We start from the raw sequence: 12,264 nt of genomic DNA on the forward strand, positions 1-12,264 counted from the left end.
CAATTAGTCTAGCTAACTAGCTGACAATGAATACAGTCAACACCAGCTTTATATCATTTAGCCAATTATTATGTACAGCTGACCCTTGAACAACACAGGTTTGAACTGCATGAGTCTACTTATACGCAGATTTTTATTTGAGGTATTCAAAACTCACAGATATGGAGGGTTGACTTTTCACATACGGGGGTTCTGACTGTATGTTTAAAGTGTATAACATGATGTTGACATACACAGCGAAGAGATTACTAAAGTGAAGCAAATTAACATACTCATCTCCTCACATAGTTTTTGTTTTTGGTTTTTTTTATATGTGTGAAAGCACTTGAAATATACTCTTTAGCAACTTCCAGTATACCTTACAAACTCTGTAACCTTGACAAAATAACCTAGCTCCTCTCTGGGCCTTGGTTTTCTTACTGGAAAAAAATGGGAATAACAATTACAGAACATAAAATCCAAGCCACTTGTTTTCCCATTTTCCAAAGTTCTTATTAATATCTGTCAGTCAACGGAGATATTTTCAAAAGGAACCTGATCTCCCTAATATTTGAGCTCCCTAGACCTGTGACTGATTCATTCTGGGTCAAAAAGAACAGAAATATCAATACATGAACATCTAAAGGGAGACTCTGGACACTCAGTTTTCAGTTTCTATAATGAAAACAGAACAGAAATTCAAAGACCCCCTTGCTTTGGGTCTGCTAATACTAGGGCGGTGCCCTTGACTCATACAGGACCATCGTATGACTTTTCTGATTTGAGTCACAAAACACTAGGAGACCACCGCTGGTCAGTTACAATGCCAGGAGCTAGGCATTATCAGCACTATTGTCTTCACACTCTGGGGCTGGTAGAAATCTCCATGTTGTTGTTCAAGAGACCTGGACACAGCAAGATTCATTCCACAACAGGGAGAGACCACAGAGCACTGTCCTTGATTTACGGATCTACCACATGTACAGTCAGGGAGAGACTGCAGTGGGGAGGGTGGCATTATTGGTTATCTGGGTTCTGATCCTTTTTATTATCTCTCTTAGAATAGAAATTGGTTGTCTGTGATTCACACCATCATAACATTCTTTTAATTAACTGGGAATATTGGTAGGCAGGAATCTTTGACAAAGAATTTACAGATACTGCTCATTCTCCTCCAGTACTGATGATAGGTACCTGCCTCTTGAAAGGGAAACAGCCACTGAACATATCTCACTGAAAAGCAATAGCCGTAGTTTGCTAACTCCACTTGCTTCCTAAGAAAAGAAAACATGGTTGCGTATGGCATCCTCAGGTTATAGACCCTGGGTAGAGGGTTTTTCCCCAGGATCTCCCTACCACAATATTCAAGCACTTTGACACAAATCGTCGAGAACTGACCTATTATTATCTAAGAATACTTGGCATACACATAAATACAGACCACAAATTACTTAAAGTAGCACTCAGTGACAAGAGAGAATCTTACATGGAAGTTAATGTCTGCTTGAGTCCTTAATCTTGCCACAAAATGCCCAACCACTTTGCCTATACACTGTGAATACATGGAGTGAATGAGTAATTACTTTTCAGAATACTGAAATCTTAATGATGGAATCCTTCAATTACCAAAGGAATTGGCCAATGTTCTCTGCTTGCTACAATGGCATTTTCTTAGCAGTTAATGACCAGTATAATAATCAATAGAAAAGCAACTCCATTCTTGGCTTTCCACTGGGTTTATAAATACATTCTAATTAATTTATTAGTAATTTTAGTTCTTCCATTATTCATTGGCAAGACTACTTGTTACTGACGACTTCGAAATAAATGGGCAAAGGCTATCAAATTGACTTCCTAAGTGAAGAGTTTCAAATAAAAGAATTCTTGGTTGAGATCAATAAACCAGTAAATCAAAATAGCTCCAACTGGACCTTTGCCCCTTACAAAGACTACCGTTACTAGCTGTTTGAGACAGAGTATAATTAATGGATATGTATGCAAAGTTCAGAAGACAGTCCCAACTAAATGGCTGCAAAACGAGATTCTCAAAAGACGCTTTCCTGTGGTAGGATATTCTCTCCAGGGGAACACATTGACAGAAATGTACAGTGAACCCAGAGCTTCAAGAAGGTGACTGAGGGATAAGAGGAGTATGTATCACAATGGCCCCAGGCCAACTGTCCCCCCTCTGTAGAGAAAACTAAACGACTTAATTGGGTCGATGTATGTATATCCAAGTGCTTTGTAAGTAAGAGGACTTAGGAGTTAAGAAAAGGGGGGTCGGCCGGGCATGGTGGCTCACGCCTGTAATCCTAGCACTCTGGAAGGCCAAGGTGGAAGGGTTGCTTGAGCTCAAGAGTTTGAGACCAGCCTGAACAAGAGCAAGACCCCATCTCTACTAAAAACAGAAAGAAACTGGCCAAACAACTAAAAAATAGAAAAAATTAGCTGGGCATGGTGGCACGTGCCTACAGTCCCAGCTACCCGGGAGGCTGAGACAGAAGGATCGTTTAAGCCCAGGAGTTTGAGGTTGCTGTGAGCTAGGCTGATGCTACGGCACTCTAGCCTGGGCAACAGAGTGAGACTCTGTCTCAAAAAAAAAAAAAAAAGAAAAGAAACGGGGGGTACAAAATTGAATTGCCACCCTCAAGGCTCAAATCTTTTTTTAGCAGAAAAGGGGATATAGCACTTTAAAAAGGTATAGGGACTGTATCAGACACATTTGTTATATGTGCTCAATATTTTAAAAGTAGTCTGTGATACTGCGATTTATAAGAAGAAATATGTGTTTTGGTTTTCATGCCCCATTCCTTGTATTAGAGCTCCTAAAACCCTTGCAATTGTCTATGGAACAAGGGTGCTAGGAGAATCTTTTTGTTCTATTTGGTCTTTGACCCTGGTTCCTAACATAGAGCTCCTAATCTCTTGGAATTTCCTAGGAGATAGGAGAGTCTTTTCTTCTAATAAGGCATCTCTTGGTGGACTCCTGGATGGGGCTGGTGACCAGACAGACCAAACTATGGTCAGAAACTTGGAATTTTCAGCCTCACCCCCAGCCTCTAGGCAGCGGAAAGGGGCTGGTGACTGATTGTGCCTATGTGATGAAGCTTCCATAAAAATCCCTCAACTACGAGGTCTGAAGAGCTTCCAAGTTGCTGAACACGTGGAAGTGCTGGGAGGCGGCTCGCCTGCAGAGGGCACGGCTGCTCCTCCCCCTTGTCACATATCTTGCCCTATGTACCTCTTCATCTGGCTGTTCATTTGTATCCTTTAAAATATCCTTTGTAATAAATCAGCGATAGTAAGTAAAGTGTTTCCCTGAGTTCCGTGAGCCATTCCAGCAAATGACTGAACCCAAGGAGGGGGTTACAGAAATCCCAAATTTATAGCTAGCCAGTCACAGAGACCAGAGGCCCAAGCTTGCAATTGGCATCTAAAGTGGGGACAGTCTTGTGGGACTGAGCCCTTAACCTGTGGGATCTGACTCTAACTCCACGCAGATAGTGTAAGAATTAGGCGGAATCACAGGACACCTAGCTGGTGTTACAGATCAGGCCGTGTGAGGAAAACGCACACATGTGGTCCCAGAAGTGTTCTGTGTTGAGAGTATAGAAGGAGAAAACAGTTTGTCTTCTCCTATTACACATAGTTCCAAGCACACAAAGTGCTTTCCTGCTTTACTGTCTCAGTCTACAATATTGTAGCACATAAATGCTTTTCTTTGAGCTTGACAATTTAATGTAGACTCTGGCATCAAAAACACCTGGGTATGAATTACAACCATGGCACTTCCTAGCCAGCTAGCCCTGAGCACATAATCTCTCTTAAGCCCTGTGGCCTTGTCTACACAATGGCGATCACAGTGTTTTCTACTACTTGTTGTTGGTAGAAGGAGAAACTGCATGTGAAGCACTCAGCCTCCCAGACAACAGGCGCTCCCTGGCAGCTACGTCACCATCACTATCCTCCTACGTGCACATAGCCCTTTTACACGTAAAGCTTTTCATTATCATAGCCCAACCTACAACTCTCCTCTCTTCCTATAACTAAAAATTACCTGTACTTTGTCCCATTCCTTTTATAATCCCAGATTTCTCTTTAGAGCAAATCGAGGTGAATGTCTACTGGAGTTTACATATGGACAGGTTACCTGTGGTTTTTAATAAAATGCCATCTTCTGAACACATAAGAATTTTCCCAAAGGAAGGATTTTAATGATTGGTATTTTAGGCATCCTAACTGACAGATAAAGAGATTTTTGGCTAAAGGATGAAGATAAAACAGAGGCTTTTAGTGACTCTCAAATCATATCACACTTTTGCATAAGGCCAAGGTGGCTAAAGATTGGTATAAAATAGCCCCAAATGAGGATCTAAGCTAAGGTTGGCAAACTATGACCCTCAGACTAGCCCACAATGTGTTTCTGTAGATAAAGTTGGATGGGAAGCACCCACACTAATGTGTTTACGTATTTTCTATGGCTGTCTTCCCAAGACAACAGCAGAGGTGACTAGTTGTACTAGAGACTGTATGGCCTGCAAACCCCCAAATATTTACTAACTGGTGCTTTACAGAAGAGCTTGCCAATCCCTGCTAAATCACAGTTCTCACTATATTTGCATCCTGCTTTAACCAACTGATAGATATAACAGCCACAGATATCATATTTTTATAGTGAAACATAGAAAAAGTACACTCTACTAACATGAAAACAAAAGAGTGTGACAAACAAAATAAACAAAAATCTGTAGCTACACAAAAAGAGTAGATTAATCCTTGAATATTGACTGACTCTTAACATGTTTCTTTCGCCCTATAAGACCCTTCCAAATGCACTTCTGGAACTGATGTGTTAAAAATGAACTGATGTCTATGTCAACAGCAGGGCAATAAAATAAACTTGTTTGCTTAAACCTTAGCTTTCTCATTTAGTAAAATAACAAAGTATAGTAAAATGTATTTTTGGAAGTGATGATCTTGCTTTAGACATTAAGATTTTCAATGTCACATTAATGAAACCTCAATTCTATAGAAAATTCATCTTGAACAAAGGCCACTCTGTGTACAAAGTGGGTGAAAAAACATACCTATTAATATTTATAAAACAATTTTCACCATCAAAAGCACATTGTTCCATGCTTGATAGATTATACAAATGAATTTTCCTTCTGAACAAATATCAAAGAAAGCTGTGGTACTTATATGCATAGGGTGTTTTCATTGTTTTGTTTAGTGGTGTGAGATTCTGTGAGCTGCTAATTCAAAGATCTCGATGGAGAACATGACTGACAGTTAGAGGCCTCTGACCCTAGAGTTTTAACAGAAGAATGTGCCACAGAATCAAACAAAAGAAAAATACATTTCAGAGGGGAGACTTACACATAAAAGAAACATAAAAACAGCAGGAAATAAGACTGTCATAATTAGTTTGAAAAATAATCTGTCTTCAAGCAATGTATTGCATTTGATTTGTGATAAATAACCATAATGTGGTATTGAAACGTGTCTTGCCTAGATGGTCTTAAAATGCTGACACTTTCAAATTAGTCCCACTTTCCATTAAATATTGATGTTCCAAGAGTTGTATACTTTTTAGAACTTTTCTCTAGTTGCTGCGAAAAGAGAAAATAGATATGGGGCAGGCAAGGGGTTGGGGGAGGTAGAGAACTGAAAATGTTCTTGCAAATAGAGTCTTGTGTATAAAGAGAGAAACAGAGAAACACCCACCAACAACATGGGCACTTGCTAACAAGAAGCAACGGGGTGGTTATTTAGGGAAAAGAATCATTAGAAAAAAAGGAATTTGATGTGCCAGTTAACTTTGGATCACCCAGCATTAATTCTTAAGGAATCTTGGCCAGTTAGTCACTGCTTCAAATTGGGTCTCATCCCTTTAGCTCAATGAATGGCTTTGGGCTCCAACTAATGAAGATGGCTTCATGCAGGAATTCTTAATCTCTGGACTATGGATATGTTGGGTGAGATCATTCTCTGTTGTCAGGGACTACTCTGTGCAATACAGTTTGTTTAGCATCATCCCTAGCCTCTACCCACTAGATGCAAATAACACAGCCCTCAAGTTGTGACAACCAGAAGTGTCCCCAGACACTGCCAAATGTCCCCTGGGGGACAAAGTACCCACCCTCACCATTGAGTACCACATGCTTTAAAGACACCAGAGAAGAAGTCTGAGTGCAGGCAGAGCTGGCTGAAGGTGGGAAGAAATTAAATGTGACATATAATCTCACAGTGGCTAGCAAAATGAATCAACAGGTAGGTAGATAAATAAATAATGATAAAACATTGTTTCTTACTTGGTCACAGGATAAATGGATTGATTTAGCATTGCAGTTGGACAAGCAAGGAAAATACAGTTAATTTCTCTTTGACTACTTAAATAGCAATTTACTTTGATTTCAGTACGGTTGGGTCATTCTGGTAGGCATGTTTTGACTCAGGGCCTCTTCTTCCAGAGGGAAACAGCATAGCATGTGATTCCTGCTCAGTGACTGGCCACAGGCATGCACATGTGACCCAAGCGGGGCCAATCAGAATCGTTTAAAGGAATTTCTGCGGTTGCTGGCAGAGAGCAAAGAGCATTGGGAGCCATCTTTGCTGCCAGGAATAGGGAGCCTGGTGAGGAGGAGGCAGGCAGGGCTTGAGGACCAGAGAATTCCTGTTTCTCTTCAGGTCTTAAGCCAGTCCATACCTTAGACTTCCCTGTTATAGGAGTAGAATAGCCACGCCACCCCGCCAGGGGCTTTTAACGAAAACTAAGCTGATGGAGGTTTCTGTCTCTAGCAGCCACGATAACCCTAGCTGAGAGTCACTAAACCATATCACAGTTAGTAGTGTCCACTTGGATTCTTTGAATCAGATGACTAATACACTGGGAAAAAAATAGTTCTTGGAATGAAGTTGTTTCACCACATCCAAAATTCCCCATCAGTGACTTAGTAGCCTGATGTTCCCAAGGCCCTTGCTCTTCTTCCAACCAGGCATCGTCTGTTGTGCAAATATATAACCAATAACCCGGATTTTAAAAACAATGTTTCACACTGAGCAATGGAAAGCTGAAGAAATTCTCCTACAGAGAGGCAGTGCAGTGACTAGGTAAAAATGTTTGATTTGATGCCAAGCTCCTTAAACTTCTAAATTTGAAGAATAATTATTGAATTAAAACTTCAGTGTGAAAGTTTTCATGTGAAATGTTCTGCTATTACTGATCTAAACAGAAATAACTTAAATATTCAGATTACAAATATTAAGATTATCAATACTGCTAAGATATAAATGACTGCTTTTATTGCTCCTACATAAAGGATTGCTTTAGGGGATTGTGATAATGATGAAGATCAATTTGTACATTTGGCCATTAATCACCATTTCCTAATTGGGTTTAATTTGACTACTGCTCATTAGAGTTATAAACCAACACACTCATTTAATTGCGATTCTAATTCAATAGCTGAACTTTTATGGTACAATGAACAAATTAATAACTAAAGATAATTTTGCTCTTAAAAATATCACATAAGACTTATGTTTTAATGAACTGTATATAAAGAATGTGTTTTATGATGATTTCTTCAAAAAAATTCAAGAATTTTCCATTCCCTTAATAATCAAAAAGCAAACTTCAGACTTCATGAGGCTTTGTAAACATCCTCTAAGAAAAGGTCCCCACAACCCTGCTCCCTGCTGGCAGACCACAGTTTGTGAATGACCACTTCCCAAAGGATTCAATAAAGATAGTATTACAGCCTGTGTAATTACTATGGCACAGAATAAAAATGAATTTCCTTTTTTAAAAAATATAAAGTAACTAGATTTCTTACACATGCTAGTTTGGAAAGCAACATATGACATATAAGAACTTTTATGTTAAACTTCTTTTCTTTCATTTCTTGGACTTAATTCTCAGCCACTTGATGCAGCATGAATTTTGACTGGTATTCCCAAACTGGAGACTACTAGGTCACTCTGATGAAAGCAAATGAATAGTTTAAAAAGGATAAAGTGGAAAAGGCAGGTGGCTGTGAGTCTGGCATATCGCAATCAACGTGCATGCCGGACTCAGAGGGACATGGCTTCAAATATCAGCTCCTGTAACTAGCTGCCCATGGGGGAGTCACACTGATTTTTCGATCCTCTATAAAATGGGGATAACAACTCCTAACTCTGCATGCTTGCGGTAAGTATGAAAAAGAGTGTACATAAATGTTTAGCAAAGTTCCTGGTATGTGAGCACAAGAAAAAGTTTCTTCCCCTTCACTTCCTCTCTTTATGAAATTCTGTACTGATCATTTTACAGCTGTAGCAAGTGTTTAAAATATTTAGGAATATTTTGCTTGTAAATAACCTAGCACAGATTTTTATTTGGTGGTCATGTGTGTAAACCATGAAATATGTATTTTCAATGGCTTCCTAAACATGCACTCTTTTCTTATCCTCATCTGAAATCCGTATCATTCCTGGACTATTGTACTACCTGAGAAGAATTTTATTTTATGAATGTTAGGGACTGGCCTATTTTTGGGTCTGACATTGAATGCTTAAACATATACCAGCTTACCTTATTTTCACAACCACTCTATGAGATAGGTAACATTTTTACCACTTTATTTGATTTACAACAACAACAACAACAATAACAAAAAAGGCCTGAGGGGCTTAGGGAGGCTAAGTAACTTGCCCGAGTCTGTAGCCAGAACATGGCAGATCCAGAATTTGTACCTAGGCCTCTCTGGGTTCCAAGGAAATAATACTGTAGCCTTTCTGAGTCTGACTACAGAATCTCTGAAATATGCTCAAGAGAAAATATTGTACCATCCACCTTGGTCCACAACTCGGTGTGTTCACACATAACGATTCACCCCATTTCCCAATTCAATGGCAAATTTCTATTTCCCGACTGCCCACAACATGCTACACAAAATGCAAGATGGAGTGAAACATCCTTAAAAAGACAAGGTTCATGGAGCTTACATTCTGGTATCACTATCCTATTCACCTGCTATCCTACCCTGTGCCCCATCATATCCCCCCGACCACCACACTCAGTAGCTTTTGCTATCAAATTAATAAGAACTTATTGAATACTTGCTGTATGCAAGACAGTGCAATGGTACTAGGTACTGAGATATAAAGCAGTTATTTATACTCTACAAGTACCTGATGGATAGGAGAAACCTTTCCCCACCAAAATGCTACCTCATCCCACCTGAGGCAGAAGCTGCTGATCACGTAAGGTGAAAGAGTTCAACTGGGGGCATTTAAGGCTTCATGAAGGTGACATAAGTCCAGCACAGGACACAGGGTGAAATTATATACAGACTTAGGAAAACTGAAAAGTTTCAGAAAGTTCCAGGTCCATAACAGCAGATGCATTCATTATACTTAAATGCAGTGGCTCCCATTTCCACCCAAATCTTTACATACTGGGCTGAAAAAGCAAGTGTGTGTTGTGTGTGTGTGTGCACATGTGTGATGGTGGGGGACAGTGGGGTGCTGGGAAGAGAAGGGGCGGATGCATGTCTCTAAGTAAAACAAGAAGTAGCTTCCTCTGAGGCTTGGCATTTGGCTACAAACAAATCTAAGTGCTCCAATGTTCAACCGCATCATGGGAGTATTTGCAACTACAGCAGGAATTAAATTACCGAAAGAAATTAATGCAAAGCTGCTGCTACAGTCTTTTGTGCAGTTTAATTTATAGTTTGCATAAATAATTATAATATATTCATTTGTTTTCTCTCTTTATTTTTGTTACCTTGTCCTTCTGGAGTTTCGCCAAAGGGATTCACTTCCACCTGAGTAGCATCAACTTTCAAGAAGAGATTATACAGCTTCTTAATTTGATCTGCAGCCTAAATGTGATCAAGTGAAATGGAATTACACCACAGCAGTAAAAGAAAATTTATTTTGCTGAATTAATGAAATTTTAAAAATAGCAATTTATGTCTTTATTTTCAGTTAGGTTTTCTGAAAGGGAAAACAGAAAAACATAATTATTTTAATTTCCACCGCTATTCATTAAAGGGAATTACTCAACTCTCCTCCAGACACCAGAAAAGAACATTATCAAGAAAACAAAATATTTTCAGTACAGCCTAAAATGCTGTTAATCTTTTTGTAAATTATCATGTCCCTATTAGCAGAGTTATGCTGCAATATAAGCTGCAATCATTAATACAAACAAGCTCCATTTAAGTAAAAGGTAAACATGATTTTGAGAGTTTATAATGACTAGGTTTTCCTTATTATGCTGGAATAAAATGGTTATTATATTCATCAATCCAACCCATAATCTGTGAAACAATTACCAAGTGTCTAATGGAAACTGTTACACGACCAGAAGATGAAAGTTTTTAACAGTATAGCTACTGAACAGCACAGTTCAAACTGAAAACAGTCTGTCCCAAAGGCATTAACCAGAAACGGCAAGATCTCCAAGATTTCCCTCATGTTTTAGGCCTCTGACTTCATTTTTCTCACTCTGCTTGAAATTCATTCATTCATTGGATCTTTGCAACCAACATTTATTGGCTACCTATGACACAGCAGGCTGGTACCTTGTGAGCTGGGGCTTGAGATGAGAACATGAATGTGGCATGACCCTGCCCTGGAAAGCTCACATCTACAATGAACAGAGCATGTGACGGACAGAGCAGGACAGTATGATCAGGGCTGGATACTGGGCCTCGGTCTCATTCCTGACTCCATTTTATTTCCCAGCCATGGTGTTCCCATTGCCACGGTTCACTCGATGCCTGCCCTGCATTGTCTGCCATCAGATCCACTTTGGCCATTGCTTATCTCTGCTCTGTTTCTCAGGACAGCTGACTCTTACATGCTGAGATTTCGAGGTTCCTGCGTCAGCTGGCTTTCAGCAGGGCTCAGCCGATGGGAAGCAGTGGTGGGAGACAGAGGTGGGAGGAAGGGAAAAGCCAGGGTACTTCTACTCCTCTCTTTCTGCCTCGGGCTGCACCTCCTATTCAGCCTCTGGCTCCCGCTGGGGAAGCAGCTCACCAGGTTCTAGCTTTGGTATCCAAGGTCCAGTAACACCACTGCCTCATTTTGTTCCTCTGATGGATATGCTTGCTATAGGTTGCCTTTCTGTCCACTCAAAATTCTCAGCTCTTACAGCACCTATGTAACAAATACCATAAAGTAAATCCCTACTGGGGTAAATACTGAAAGTGGTTCAAGATTTGACTAAAGAACTCCTAAAGACTTAATTCATTCTATCTTAATGTATTTCATGTCTACTTACAAACTTCCTTAACGCCTGATTTGAAGCCTAGTGGATATATTACCAAACAAACGTACATAATGAGTATGACTATTTTTATTATTAAATGTTTTTATAGGTAGATAATACATGTTACATGGTTCAAAATTCCCAAAGTATGCAAGGGTTTCCCCTGATCCTACTCCTTGGCCACACACCTTCTCAGCAACAGCCACCTAATCAGTTTGTGCTCCATATGAGAGATATTCTATGTATAAGAAAGTATGCATATTATTCACCTTTTTTAAAAAATCAAACGGTTCTATACCTTGTTTCTTTTTTTTGAGACAGTGTCTTGCTCTGTCTCCAGGGCTAGAGTGCAGTGGTGTCATAATAGCTCACTGCAACCTCAAACTCCTGGGCTCAAGCGATCCCTCAGCCTCCCGAGTAGCTGGGACCCGCCTGGCTAATTTTTCTATTTTTTGCTCTGTTGGGGTCTCTCTCTTGCTCAGGCTGGTCTCAAACTCCTGACCTCCTACCGCCTCGGCCTCCCAGAGTGCTGGGGTTACAGGCATGAGCCACCTCACTGGCCCTATACCTTGTTTCTTGACAGATTTTAGAGACCTTTTATCAGCAACACGCATAGATCAATCTTATTCTTTTAATTGATTATATAATATCTTATTATATGGATGCATCAGAAATCATTTAACCTTTCATTTAAATAATGGCCATTTGGATTATTGCTAATATTTCATATCACCACACTGCCTTACTTATCTCTGTATGTTTATCATACACGTGATTAAATATTTGTAGGATAAATTCCCTAGAGAGGAACAAAAAGGGATGTAGGCATTTTAAATATCAAAAGATTCTATTAAATTGCCCTTGGTAGAAGCTATCCCTAATTTCCACTCATGCAAACCAGGATCAGAGAGATTGTTTTTCCACTCTGAACCATCAGCCATCTTGATCTTTGTGTGTTTTAGGTAAAAAAGGGTTTCTCATGTATAGTTTTAATTTGAATCTCCTTTATTATGAATGAGTTTCAG

At 39.6% G+C, this 12,264-nt stretch overlaps 1 protein-coding gene across 1 annotated transcript in view; it reads right to left on the reverse strand.

Moving 5' to 3' along the window:
• SUCLG2 (succinate-CoA ligase, GDP-forming, beta subunit) overlaps window positions 1–12,264 on the reverse strand; it is a 280,046-nt gene that overhangs the window by 98,737 nt on the left and 169,045 nt on the right. The window contains exons 7-8 of the mRNA XM_012651079.1: window positions 9,749–9,845; window positions 7,481–7,518 (exon numbers count right to left, since the gene is read on the reverse strand). Of these exons, the coding sequence (XP_012506533.1) occupies window positions 7,481–7,518; window positions 9,749–9,845 (135 nt within the window). The remainder of the gene's footprint in view (window positions 1–7,480; window positions 7,519–9,748; window positions 9,846–12,264) is intronic.

Source organism: Propithecus coquereli, unplaced genomic scaffold (assembly GCF_000956105.1).
Source record: "Propithecus coquereli isolate 6110/MARCELLA unplaced genomic scaffold, Pcoq_1.0 Scaffold347, whole genome shotgun sequence".
Classification (NCBI taxonomy): Eukaryota; Metazoa; Chordata; class Mammalia; order Primates; family Indriidae; genus Propithecus; species Propithecus coquereli.